The sequence below is a fragment of the Pleurodeles waltl genome, chromosome 7 (assembly GCF_031143425.1).
Source record: "Pleurodeles waltl isolate 20211129_DDA chromosome 7, aPleWal1.hap1.20221129, whole genome shotgun sequence".
Taxonomy (NCBI): Eukaryota; Metazoa; Chordata; class Amphibia; order Caudata; family Salamandridae; genus Pleurodeles; species Pleurodeles waltl.
Genome location: NC_090446.1, coordinates 1,420,320,804 through 1,420,334,271, shown reverse-complemented (window position 1 = coordinate 1,420,334,271; position 13,468 = coordinate 1,420,320,804). Strand labels below are relative to the sequence as shown.

General features: G+C 46.1%; 1 protein-coding gene across 1 annotated transcript in view; it reads left to right on the top strand.

Annotated features, from left to right (window-relative positions):
* Window positions 1-11,700, top strand: part of LOC138246434 (von Willebrand factor-like) — a 58,818-nt gene extending 47,118 nt beyond the window's left edge. Inside the window, exon 4 of the mRNA XM_069201045.1 lies at window positions 11,019-11,700. Within this exon, the coding sequence (XP_069057146.1) occupies window positions 11,019-11,374 (356 nt within the window). The 3' untranslated portion in view covers window positions 11,375-11,700. The remainder of the gene's footprint in view (window positions 1-11,018) is intronic.
* Window positions 11,701-13,468: the final 1,768 nt, after the last annotated feature.

Genomic DNA, 13,468 nt, shown 5'->3' with positions numbered 1-13,468 from the left:
TGTGCATGCTCATCTGTATGTGTGCATGGGATGGGTTGGGGTTGAGGAGACTGGGACTGGGAAGTGGGAGTTGGAGAGGGGACGGTAGGAACATGGACAATGGCTGCCATCAGAGAGGAGGCCGGAGCCTGACTCGATCTCCGTTGGGCCGTCAATTCACTGTGGATGCCCTCCAGGAATGCGTTGCCTTGCTGCATCTGGGATTCCAGTCCCTGGATGGCATTCACAATGATTGACTGCCCTACAGAGATGGATCTCAGGAGGTCAATAGCCTCCCCACTCAGGGCAGCAGGGCTCACTGGGGCAGGGCCTGAGGTGCCTGGGGTGAAGGAGATGCCCACTTTCCTCGGTGAGCAGGCACGGTCAACTCGCTGAGGGGCTAATGGAAGGGCGGTACTGGTAAAGGAGTGGCAGCTGTGCCTCCAGCTAGGGTGGTCACAGAGGTATCCGCCACCACCAGGGAGCTTCCATCGGAGGAGGTATCTGAGTCAGTGTTGTGACCTCCTGTCTCCGTTGCGGTGCTCCCCTCACCCTCCGTCCCACTGGTTCCCTCAGTGCCAGTGGACTCTGCCTCCTGGGTCCTGTGGGATGCAGCTTCCTCTATCGCAGGTGCACCTGCTCCTCCACAAGATGATGCTAATGCACACATGGACAGGATGACAGAAGAGAAAAGGGGGGCAGAGAGAGAAAGGAAGCAATGGGTCAATTACTGCACCAACAACACAGTTGGCAAACACAGCACCGTCACACACAGGGATCAGGATTGAGCATTATGCATTGCACTTCCAATGATTTGGCTAGTTGCCATGGCAAGATGAGGGCCAAACACCGCCAACTGCACACCTTCTGGGACCCACAAAGCCCTGACTGACATGGATGCTAACAAACTTGGTTACCTGCATTTGCCATAAACCCATTACCCTTGAGCTGATTCATGCTGCAGTGTCTGACCTGGCATTAAGGGGCACTCACTAACACACAACTACCATTCGGATCCCATGCCACCTACCAATTATAGCTGTAATGCCCACTGTACTCACACCCTTGTGGCTTCTGTGATGCCCTCAAGCACCCATCCAGCTCTGGGTAGGCCACCGCCAGTCTGCGGACCATCAGGGGGGTCAGGTTCCGATGGGCACCCCTTCTTTGTTAGAAGGCCATCCCCAGCTGGGCCTCCGCGGTCTTCCGTGCCCAGCGTCTCAGGTCCTCCCACCGTTTCCGACAGTGGGTGCTCCATCTGCCATAGACCCCCAGGGTCCACATGTCCTTGGCAATGGCACGCCATAATCCCTTCTTTTGATGGGCACTGACCTGCAGAGGTAATACAGACAGGAGGACACCATTACACATACAATCCAGACTGTCACACATATGGCCCACCAATCCCGTTTCCATCACCATTGGCACACACATTGCCCAGCGCACACCATGTACACCACCACAAGACTTCCCCCCATGACACGATACTTGCACCCACATCTCCATGTATCCTTCCCACATGCATCGTGCCCAAGGTGTACTCATCTGTTGGTATGGAGGCCCATACAGCAGTCCATACTGGGGTAGGACCCCATCCACCAATCGCTGCAAGTCCTCCGCAATGAAGGCAGGTGCCCATTACCTGGTCACACGGGCCATGGTAGGTTCCAGACACAGGTCACAGCAGCACACGCTGTATAGGTGTTCTCCTGTTGAAGGTCAGGAAACAAGTGAGGAATCTGATGGAAAATGGCGGTCACGTCTGCGGCGGTGTACACCGTCACCTCAGCACTGATCCCCATTGGTCACTGTACTCCATAGAACCCAATATTATCCAATGAGGAATTGCACGGCAGTGCAAGACCGCCTCCCGCCATGACGCCCAGCGTCTGCAGAGTTATCTAACTTCCACATGTCCCTAGATACAGGACAGGCGGTCGCCATTTCATGGTGGTGGACAATGATCATATCAACCTTAACTGTGTCACTGCCTAGATTTGCACATACATTGCCATTCCCACTGTCCCATCACAAAAATGCACTATGTACACTGAGGTGGTGGTTCCATTGTTCAAATTATGACAGCCTACTCACTCTTGTGTCCCTTAGATACCTCCACTGTGGATGAATAGGAGGAGGAGACACTCCCCTGTGTACAGACCCCTTGTGGACTTGGCTACACTGGAGGACAGGCACATTATACTCACCTATAGACTGGTCAGGTCCACAATCACAGAGCTGTATGCCCAATTAGAGCTTGACCTGATCTCAGCTATCAGTCATCCGACTGGGATCCTCTCTCCTATGCAAGTGATATTAGTGCTCCATTTCCTGTCAACTGGTTCTTTCCAAGTGTCAGTGGGCTTGGCAGCAGGAATGTCACAGCCATTGTTTTCAATCGTGCTGGCAAGAGTTTTGTCTGCCCTGGTGAAGCACATGTGCAGCTACATAGCTTTGCCCCAGGTGGAAGTTTTGGCCACTGTGAAGGCCAGATTCTACGCAATGGGACACATCCCCAATATTTTTCCGATGATTGACGGGACACATATAGCATTTGTCCCCTTCCCTGCCAGAATGAACAGGTGTTCAGGAAGTTTCTACTCAATTAATGTGTATTTGGTTTGCCTGGCGAACTAGTACATCTCCCACGTCACTGCCAAGTATCCTGGGTCGGTGCATGACGCCTTCGTCCTGAGGAATAGCAGCATGCCAAATGTGAAGGCCCAACTACAGAGGAACAGGGTGTGGCTAATAGGTGAGCCAGGGTCCCCACCCACTGTATGTTAGTGTATGCCTTCTGGTGTCATTCCCATAGCATTGTATGAGGCGAAATGTTGTTCCTCAGTACTTGCAGGTGACTCTGGCTACTCAAACTTATCATGGCTCAGGACAGGGGCTGAGAATCGTTACAGTGAGGCACATGGACAAACCAGAAGGATCATCAAGAGGATCTACGGGCTCTTGAAGGCCAGGAGCAGGGGCCTCCATCTGACAGGTGGATCCCTGTGCTACTCAGCTGGGAAGGTCTGCCAGATATTATTGGCATGCTGCATGTTGCATAACCTGGCCCTCAGACGGAGGAGGAGACTGGAGATGTCCCTGTGGCAGCAGTGTACCCTGAGGACAGAGAGGATGAGGAGGCAGAGGATGAGGATGAGGACAACAGAACATCAGTTATACATCAATATTTCCAATGACACACAGGTGAGACAGTGCAACTGACCATTTGTCTGACTCCTGATGTTTTCTGTGTGGCTGTAGCATGATGGCATTAACTTCCATTGCATCTCAACTTACTGTCACCTAAGGGTTGTCATTTAACAGATGTTGGCGATATGACAACAGTGTCCTGTTGTAATGACTACAGACAGCTACAGGTTACCAGTACTATGCTCTCACAGTGTTGCACTAGATGTGACTGTTTCCATAAATGGACATTTTCAACATGTAAAATACTAGTAGTCAAGTTGTGTTCAAGGGTGTTTATTTTAGTGCTATGAAATTGAGAGAAAAGTGCAATGGAATGGGATGATGGTAGAGGTATGTCCAGGGTATTGTTCCAGTCCTTTTGTAACACAGGCCCAGTGTCCATGGGGCCATTGGAAGGGGAGCAAAGGCAGTTCAAAGTGGACAAGGTGAGAGGGTGGGACACCAGAGGGAGAATCAGAAGAGTCTCATTTCCTGGTGGTGGTCTTGGGTGCAAGGTACATTTGTGGGGTGGTTCACCTTCTGCAGGGGGAGCGGTGCTGGTGACCTGTGGGTCCTGCAGTGGGGCCTCCTGCCCACTAGCCACAGCAGAAGGTGAGGGTTGGTCAATGGACTGGCTAGTGGTAGGGGCCCGCTGCTGTGCTGTTGCATCCCTAATGATGCTGGCCATGTCTGCCAGCACCCCTCCTATGGAGATCAAGGTGGTGTTGATGGCTTGCAAGTCCTCCCTGATCCCCTGATACTGTTCCTCCTGCAGCCACCTGTTCTCCTGCACGTTGTCAAGGATCTGGCCCATTGTGTCCTGGGAATGTTGGTAGGCTCCTAGGATCTCGGTGTGTTACCCTGTACCTCTGTCACCTGAACGGTGTGCCCACTGCCACTGACCCCAGGTCCCTGATTGTCTAGGGGGCGAGGTGTGTGCTGGGGTCCCTGTATAGGTGGGCACACTGCTGATTGACGTGGACAGAGGTGTGGGTACGCTGGGTAGGTGCTGTGGTGTTGGATACTGAGGGGGAAGGCTCTGTGGTGGACTGGGAGTGGGCTGGGGTGACCGACTGTCCAGTGGTCCTTGATGGGCCAGGTTGTTGATCCAGATCCTGAAGTCCAGAGTTATTGTCATCACTGGGGGCATCTTCTGTTGGGGGACTGGATAGTCATGGCACCTCCTCTCCGCTGACATTGGCAGGGGCACCTGTCGGGATGTAAGTGATGTATTATGCTTAATGTGAGAGACAGTTTGTACATCCCTGGCTTCCCCTCTGTCGTTGATGTTGCTCTGCTACCTTTGTTTGTGTATGGTGATGTTCTGAGGGATTGTTAGGTTCCCCATGGTGTGCATGCTTTAGTGATGGGTGTCCATGCAGGGCTGAGAGGGCTGTCCATGCATTGGTATGGCATGCAGGATTTGGCATTGGAGTTAATCAGATGTGTAGCTGCAGTGTGTGGGATAGAGTGGAGTGATGGGAGTGAGGGTGATGGGGTGTGATGCCATGCAGGTATGGAAGGGTGATAAGTGGTAAATGTTGATTCACCAGTGTCCAGTCCTCTGGTTACTAAAGTGAGCCCCTCAGGATGCAGTATTGCCAAGACTTGCTCCTCCCATGCTGTGAGCTGTGGGGGAGGAGGTGGGGGTCCAACGCCAGTCCTCTGTATGGCGAGCTGGTGCCTTGCTGCCACGCAACGCACCTTCCCCCGTAGGTCGTTCCACCTACCCGTCGATTGCGCAGCATCATTGAGCATCATTGAGCATCTCTTCATCCTGCATGCCACTATATTATCATCTATATAGCCGTTGTTTCCTAAAGGCTGGAAAAGGCTATGGTGGCCAGGTAACTGACCAAAGTGTCCTTACTGGCCTCTTTGACCTCTGTCCTGTTGGAATTGGTTGCCCAAGTCAGGCTTGACTTGCTGAACTAACTCTTTCAAACTTTTCAAAAGTTTGTAAATATTTGTTGACCAATTCTTGTTTGCTGTTACAGTAAAAGTTACGAAAAAATAAAATAATTTAAAAATCGGTATCCTCAGACCTTCTGGTGGATTTTGAAGATCAAGGACTCTAAAATTTCAAAAAAGTGCACTCTATTTTTATAAATTGCTGTTGTGTGTCTTTCATGTTGTGTGACTTTTTTATTTCATTGTTTGGTGCTTGTAAATGCTTTAAATCAGTTCCTTTTTCTGAGCCTAAGCAATGTGTTAAGTATCTATACAGCACACAAACAGCAATATAGTGAAATGACAACATAATAGAATACATTTTAATTAATTATTAGACACCAAAATCATCAAAATCCAATTAGTAGAACCAGAGTTATGAATTGATAATGTTAAGGGCTCAAAATCAAGCAAGTCCTCAGTATTAGATAATGGCCATCTAGGCACCTTTAGCAAGACAATCACGGGTCCAGGAGGGAATGGAGACCACTTGGGGATTCTTCAAGTTGTGGGAACCTGTTATGTCCCTGTGACTCTGAACAGGAGGCCAACATTACTAGCCCTTGTAGTCACTTCAGAACTCCTGGGTACAAGTGAAGATGCAGGGCTGGCCTCTGAAGGTACATGGCAGGCACCTGGCAGCAAAGCAGTTGATCCAGGTACAGCATCAGTCGGGAAGAGTGCACAGCAGGTTACAGCACCAGGCAGACCTCTGAGAGTCCTTCCACAGGTCCAGTAGTGTACTGAAGAGTGGATTAGAAAGCCCTATTTTTATACGCTGTTGCCCTGCTCCTAGAAGTTGGGAGAAGTTTCTGGAAGGGTTCTTTGAAGTTCCTGCCATTTCCTGCCTCCCCTGGCCTGGCCCCAGCCCCTAATGGTTGCACTGACAATGCAGGCTTGATACGCCTATTAAGCGGTAGCACAGCCAATTCAAGTGCAATTGGGTCTCTGATTAGCTCTGACCTCCCCCCCCCTCCAGCAAGCCAGTAAACGGGCCCTTTAAACTCAGCTAATCACACTATTGTGTAACTCTCTGGAGGGAATTCACAAGTTACTAAATATGAGTTACACCCAGTCATGTTGCCTAAGACCGTCCGCAGGCACAGAAGGCTAAAGACAGGAAAATGCCAACTTTCTAAAGCTGCCATTTTCAAACTTGTAATGATGAATCCGACTTTTAACGGGGATTCATCATTACACATGTATAGATACCAAATGTGACATGTCACCACCCCTGGTTTAGGAGTTACAGCTTATTAAATATAATAAGGAATCCCTAATGTCATCCCTTTGGGGGGGTAGGCCTCACTGTAGTAAAAACAAATTTGTAAAACTAAAAAGTACATGCCCGACCTTTTAATTACACCATACCCTGCCCTATGGGCTACCTATGGCCTTCCTTAGGTTTGACTTAAATGTTATAAAATAGTTTAAGGCTTGGCAAAGGGTTTTAAATGCCAAGTCAGCATAGCAGTGGGTCACTTTCTTCAGGCTGCAATGTCAGTCCTGGGACATATTTTGAAATGCTACTTAAGTGGGTGGCACAAAAAGTGCTGCAGGCCCCCTGGAAGCATTTCATTTACAGGCCCTGGGTATATGGTATACCACTATAAGGGACTTACATGTAAATTAAATATGCCAATCAGGTACATGCCAATCAAATCATGTTTTAGGGAGCAAGCACAAGCACTTTAGCACTAGTTAGCACTGGCAATGTGCACAGAGTCCTAAGGCCAACTAGCACAATTTCAGCAAAAAGTAGGAGGAGGAAAGCAAAAGGTTTGGGGTGATCCTGTAGAGATGGTCATTTTCAACAGCCTTGCTTCTCAAATGAGCCTAACTGGACCCAAAAAAAAAGTTCTGCAAGGGTATTCTATGATAAGACTATCAGGCATATCAAATAATACACCCGTCTTCCTACAACCAATTAGTAATTAAAAGTGAGATTTTGACTATTTGGCCAAATTGCAGTGTTTAAGCTACCACAAACAGGCTACAATAGTAGGCCTGAAGTCATATTTGTATTACCACCTTAGTGAGTGGCACGATCAATGCTGCAGTCCACTGGTGGCATTTAACGTCCAGGCCATGGGTTCATACTAGGGACTTGCAGGTGAGTCATGTTTGCCAGTTAGGAGTTTGCCAATTCACCCTTGTTTAAGTGGAAGCACAGGCAATGTGCTACTGGTTAGCAGGGTTAAAGTGCACAGAGTTCTTATGCCATCAGAAATATAGGATTCAGAAAAAGGGAATGGGATGATAATACAGAAACATTAAGTTCCTACAGTTATGTAATCTATGTTACATCATGCCATGCCATGCCTTGTCACTGTCTATTGTTTGAGAGTCTGATTACTTGGAAGCCCAATTGAGTATGGTCCAGTGGGTTTTGCTATCCTTGGCCTCCACCATTCTCTGTATGCTTGTACCCCTAGATTAATTATGTTGGCTGAGGGATTTGTCTTGATAGGGTTAGTATGTGCTTTCATGCTGCCCTTTCAGTCTTTTAATTGAATTGTTTTTTCATGTGATGACTAACTACTGTATAATAATTATCACATCAAATTTGCCATGATGTGGTATGGGTTTGCATCTTACCACTAACCTAGACACATATAATGGACATGTTCAATTGCCTTTGGATTTATTTTATGAGTGAGCGCCTGTCAGTCTTTTCATAAATGAGTTAATTGAATTGTTTTTTCATGTGACGACTAACTACTGTATAATAATTATCACATCAAATTTGCCATGATGTGGTATGGGTTTGCATCTTACCACTAACCCAGACACATATAATGGACATGTTCAATTGCCTTTGGATTTATTTTATGAGTGAGTGCCTGTCAGTTAAGCTAGTATCCCTTCATAATGCAGAGCAAGATGTACATATATACTGTATGCGAAATGTGATCATGACTCATACAGTGATTTTACAAAGTTATGTCTGAACCATTAGGTTACAGGGGGTTGTGGAATTAACTGTCTATTGAAGAGATAATTTGCATCCCACTGCCTTTGGCTAGGTGCACAGAGATGGTGATCTGCAAGAGACAGTAGACCACTGTTAGACCTAACATTCTTGGTGTTGTTTTCCCCCAAACATTTTCGCATTCACCCATCCCATTTTATGAAATTATTTTTATTTGCATGTGAACTCTGGGCTCTTTACTACTGATAACCAGTGCAAAATGACTTGCTTTCTGTCCCTAAAGCATTGTAGGACTTGCCTACACCTGATTGGCCCTTTTCATTTACTTGTACGTCCCACACCACAGTTATGCGGAGTTTAAAAATGAAATGCTACTAGTGGGCCTGCAGCACTATTTTTTCATTTATTTACAAGTACTATATTTACCAAGAGCCTGTAAATTAAATGCTACTAGTGGTGGGCCTGCAGCAATCATTTTGCCATCCGCTACAGTAGCACTTTTAAGCACATCTCACGCCTACCATTGTAGCTTGTGGTGCAGTTTTAATCTGCCAACTCACTAAACCTTCCTTTTTAATATAAATAGACCACCCCTAAGGTAGGCTCTAAAAGTGCATTGTTTTTCAAAAGCACAAGAGGTCTTTAAGTTTTACATTTCCTGGTCGCGAAAAACTCTTACATTGTTTTTTCCTACTTTAAGACCTCTCTCACCCATAGGATAACATTGGGTTAACTTATTACATTCAATATCTGCTAACCTTTTATTTGGAACAGGTAGGAATGTCATGTTTGGACTCAAATGACTTGTAATTTAAAACCCTCTTTAAAATACTTGGCATTTTTTTTACCTGACCATTTGATGCCTGCTGTGCGTGTTCTAGGTCACATGAATAACACAGCTGTTGGGCTTTGTGAATTTCCCCTAGACAGTGAGACAAAAATTGAATTAGCTGTTGCAAGGATGGGCCATCCTGCCAGGAAAGGTGGGGAGGAGCTGTTTCCTGCCTCACTTACATTTCAGAGGGCTGCCTCCAACACATACACAAAGGAATCTGACATTAGCCTTTTGTTACCCATACCTCTTGGAGCATTGGCAGGGGATGGAAGTAGAACCAGAACTAGCTGTCGGCGGTAGCCTAAAAGATTTCCTCACTTCAACAGCTGGTACTAAGCATAGGTATTGGACCTCTTGTACCACTCATCGGTACACTATTGGACCTGTGGAAGACTTCAGAAGGACTAACTGGACCCCCAGAGGACTGCCCTGCTGCTTGACGACTGCCTTGTACCTCAGAGGACTGTTCTGCTGCTTGAGGTTTCACTTGTCCCCCAGACGACTGCCCTGCTGCCTGCAGCCTGCCTTTCTGTTTAAACCTAGGAGTACCAGTGTGACTCCAACGGCCAATCGGCTGGCCTCCTGTGTGAGCTACAGGGACATAACAAGCTCCAGATACGTACAACCATCGACCTGCCCTCTGTTGGAGTGAGTCCTGACCCCCCAAGTTGTACCCTACAAGTCCTTTGTTGTGGGATTAAAGGTGCTGCTCCTGGATAACTCTAATTATTTGCACCAAACAGTGTCCTGATAACTAACAGAAGACCATGCTCTACCTGCTGACTGATCCACCCAAGCTGCATAGCCAGACAGCCTAACAACGTGGCAGTTCTCACTATGTTCTATTCCGCAGCAGCAAATCCTATTCAGAGTGTCCCTGAAGATGACGCCTCCTCCTCAGACAAATGCAAGCTGCTTTGCCCCACCTCATTTTTACCTTTGCTTTACCATTCTCAGGAAATTTCTTCAAAATGTTGAAGTTAAACCGAGTCCGGGCCCGGGCCCACTTCGCATATGGGTCCCCATTCCATTGTGCTCGACCTTCACTTTTGACTGTGCCTCAAAGTTAAGCCTGACTGCTTTTGTGTCAAACTACCACAGGTTAAGCACATGTTATTTTAGTGACTTTTGGGGTTCACTTTATAAGGATTATAGTTTTTGATTCAATAGGGTTTTAACTCCCCTCAATAAATAACTCAATTCCTTACAACCACTATCCAAGTATTTGTATTTCCCAGTCGAAAACTTTATTTTTTTAAAGCGGACAATGTTCCTTTGGAACCTGAGCTATTTTAACACAAAAATAAGAAAAATGCAATTTGGTGCAACACCAAGGGAAGCTGGAAGGGTCTTTGATCTACTTCCTGCGACACTGCCACCATGATTCTCAAGACCACATTTGGAAGTCTGCTACTACCTTGTTTTACGTGTTGATAACTGTATAACTACAGCTGCAAAGTAATGATTTATTGCATTCCAAGTTGCAATTAGGAATATGGGGCCAGATGTACCAAAAGATTTTACCCATTCTGTGTCTATGGGAAAATGCTTTAGTACATATGGCCTATGGTCCTTTCTGCTCCACTTCCAAATTTGTTATGGGCCATAAAAAACTATTTTCTGACTTTTCCAACTTGTGAAGTAGGTTTTGCACATTACAAAAATGAATTTTGAAAACAGAGTAATTTTGCAATTCGGAGGGTTTACCATCACAAAATCTTTACTTGTAAATGTGGAAATGGGCACAGCGCCACCGAAGTGTCGCTGAAAGTGACGATCCAGTGGCGCTTGTAAAAAAGCCCCTTAGCCTGTAAAGTGTCTATGAGTTAGAAATCTTTTGCAATAAGTGAACAGTAATCTTGGAAATTTAGGAGACAGCTACTCCAACGTGACAACTGCACGCAGTAAACGTTTTATAAATCAGACTCTAGTAATTTGCCCCCATTGCCAGACATGCCTATTATACCAAGTTCATTTAATGAGCCATCCTAAAACAAGGAATGATACTTTGAAGCAACTCTTTAGATCAACAGTAGCATACTAGTAGGGTTTTTTTTTTACAATTGCTGTTGGCTTGATGGATTCTACTGTTTTCATATCTGTTCCAATATCTTTCATTATCTTCTTCCACAGAATGCCCGCAGCACCAACATTTTACAGTTTGCTGGGGTGGTTGTCAAGAAAACTGTGTAGATCGAAATGAGGAGAAGCCATGCTACCGGTTGTGCATCGCTGGCTGTATCTGTGATGAGGGGTACATCCTGCAGTACGAGGGTTCTCAAACATGTGTACGGAAAGAAGACTGTGAATCCTGTCCACAAAATGCCTATTTCAGTCCCTGCGGTGCCAGATGCCAGACAACCTGCGAGAACTACAATCAAGAAAAAACGATCTGCCCCTACGAATGTGCTCCTGGGTGTGTTTGTATGGAAGGATATGCCATGCATAATGACAAGTGCATTCCCACAAGTGAGTGCGGCAGTCAATAATCTTACCGAGAGCTCAGTTATTGGAAGAAGGGAGCATATTAGCCCTGATTGGTTATGTTTCTGAGAGCAGAATCAACCCCTGCACAGATAGGCCTACATGCTTCACGTTCATTTAGTCTTTCAGGCAACTACCAGAAGATTAACTGTAAGTGACATACAACTTTAACAATCCAATTCACGTGAAATCCCTCCAGTGAGAAAAGTCTACCAAAATCCTCATTATTCCACTTCCGAGTGTTCAAATCGAACACCATTTTCACCAGAATTTGTAAATATTTGATCCGCTTCAAAGCATTAACGAAAATAAAGATTGCATGCAATACTAATCTAGATGTCCGAAAATTTCTTGAAATGTTCCCCAGATTCAAATGCGCTTCCTACAGCCCTTAATAAATCATGCTGTCTTCGGATACTCTTAAAAGCGGGAATTGTGTCCGGAAAGTGCATGGGAATGAGTGAGAATATGCAAGGGATATCATGACATCAGAAAATAAGTGAAAAAGTATAGTGCCGTTGAGTGTGAACTCAGTGATAAGAGGCTCTGGCTGCACCGAAGCTTTGCAAGTGACCTCTCCGAATAAGAGCTCGTGATTAACTATTGCTGCTGTTTGGAAAAGTGTGCTTATGAAATTCAGCCTATGTCACTCCTCAGTAGGGGAATACAACGGTGGGTTTGCTAATTCAGTTTTACTTACGCAAACCTTAGCAGACATTTTTTATTGAGATGCGGCATCATCTTGTCTTGCGCTTCCGAAAAGCAGAACAATCGTGGACCTGCGCCAGTACCCATACTTCAGACATCTGTAGCTGTGATGGACAGAAAACATCCGTTAGAATAACAGTTGTTTCCACAGAGACAATGGACATTGATTCAGCAAAATGGCAGCGGCAGCGGAAGTGACATTGCATGCCCATTGACCCACTCCATTGCAGGAAGTGCCATTTTGTGATATTTGACCATGGTAGCATCCCAGGAAATTATTTCTCACGCCATTGACCCCAGTGACTTAAACAAGAGAGACAGGTTTGAAATAAAAAAATAACTTTTCTAAGTGACAATGGAAAATTAAATAGTACAATAACATGAATAAAAGTGCACTGCTGAGTAAACACGTGCAATGCTACACTAGGGGCACAACCACAAAAAGCCATCGGCATAGACCTTGGGACAAGTAATCATAGGCCAGTTACTATTCTCATACTTTTGAAATTAGTTTAAAATGCTCAGGTACACATCAAAATATCCTGCCTCAGACATCATACATTAGTATAGACATAGGCATAGCCTTGAAGACCAAAATACATTCTAATGGCCTGATTCACAAAGGTAAACTTACACGTTCGTGTAAGTTTAGAACTGTCTGCTATTCACAAAGGGATTTACCAGTGCAGTGGAAAAGTGTGTTTATGAAATGCAGCCTGTGTCACTACTTACAAATTGAATACAAATGTGTGTGTTAATTCAATGTCATGCAAAAGTATGATGGAAAAACGAATGCTGGGACCACACATGCCTGAACAACTGATTTCTAACCACAAATGTTTTTACCATGCATGCCTTTACAACAACCTTTCTTTTAAATGCATGCCTAGTAAAGGCATGTGTGGGAACGGCATATGTGGTTCTAGCATGTGACCCCCCCTCTGTCCTAAGGCCCAGAAGTACCCCACCCCTAATACTAAAACTACCCCGACCTCCCACCCCTAAAACAAAACTACCCCGATACCTCCCACCCACCCTTAGCCCTAAACCCTTCCCCGACCCCACCCACCCACCCTAAAAACAACTGACCCCCACCAGCACCTTAAAAACAAAACTATCCTGATCCCCCACCCCCAACACCCAAAAACCAAACTACCCCAACCCTCCCACCCCCAAAAACCAAATTACCCAGATCCCTTGACCCCATCCCCAAAAACACTAACTACCCCGATCCCCACCCTAAAATGCACTAACTACCCTGACCCCACCCCCAAAAACCAAACTACCCTAATCCCCTACCCCCAAAAACCAAACTACCCCAACCCCCATCCCCACACAAGCAATCTAGCCCAACCCCCACCCTCAAAAACCAATCTAGACTCACCCCACCC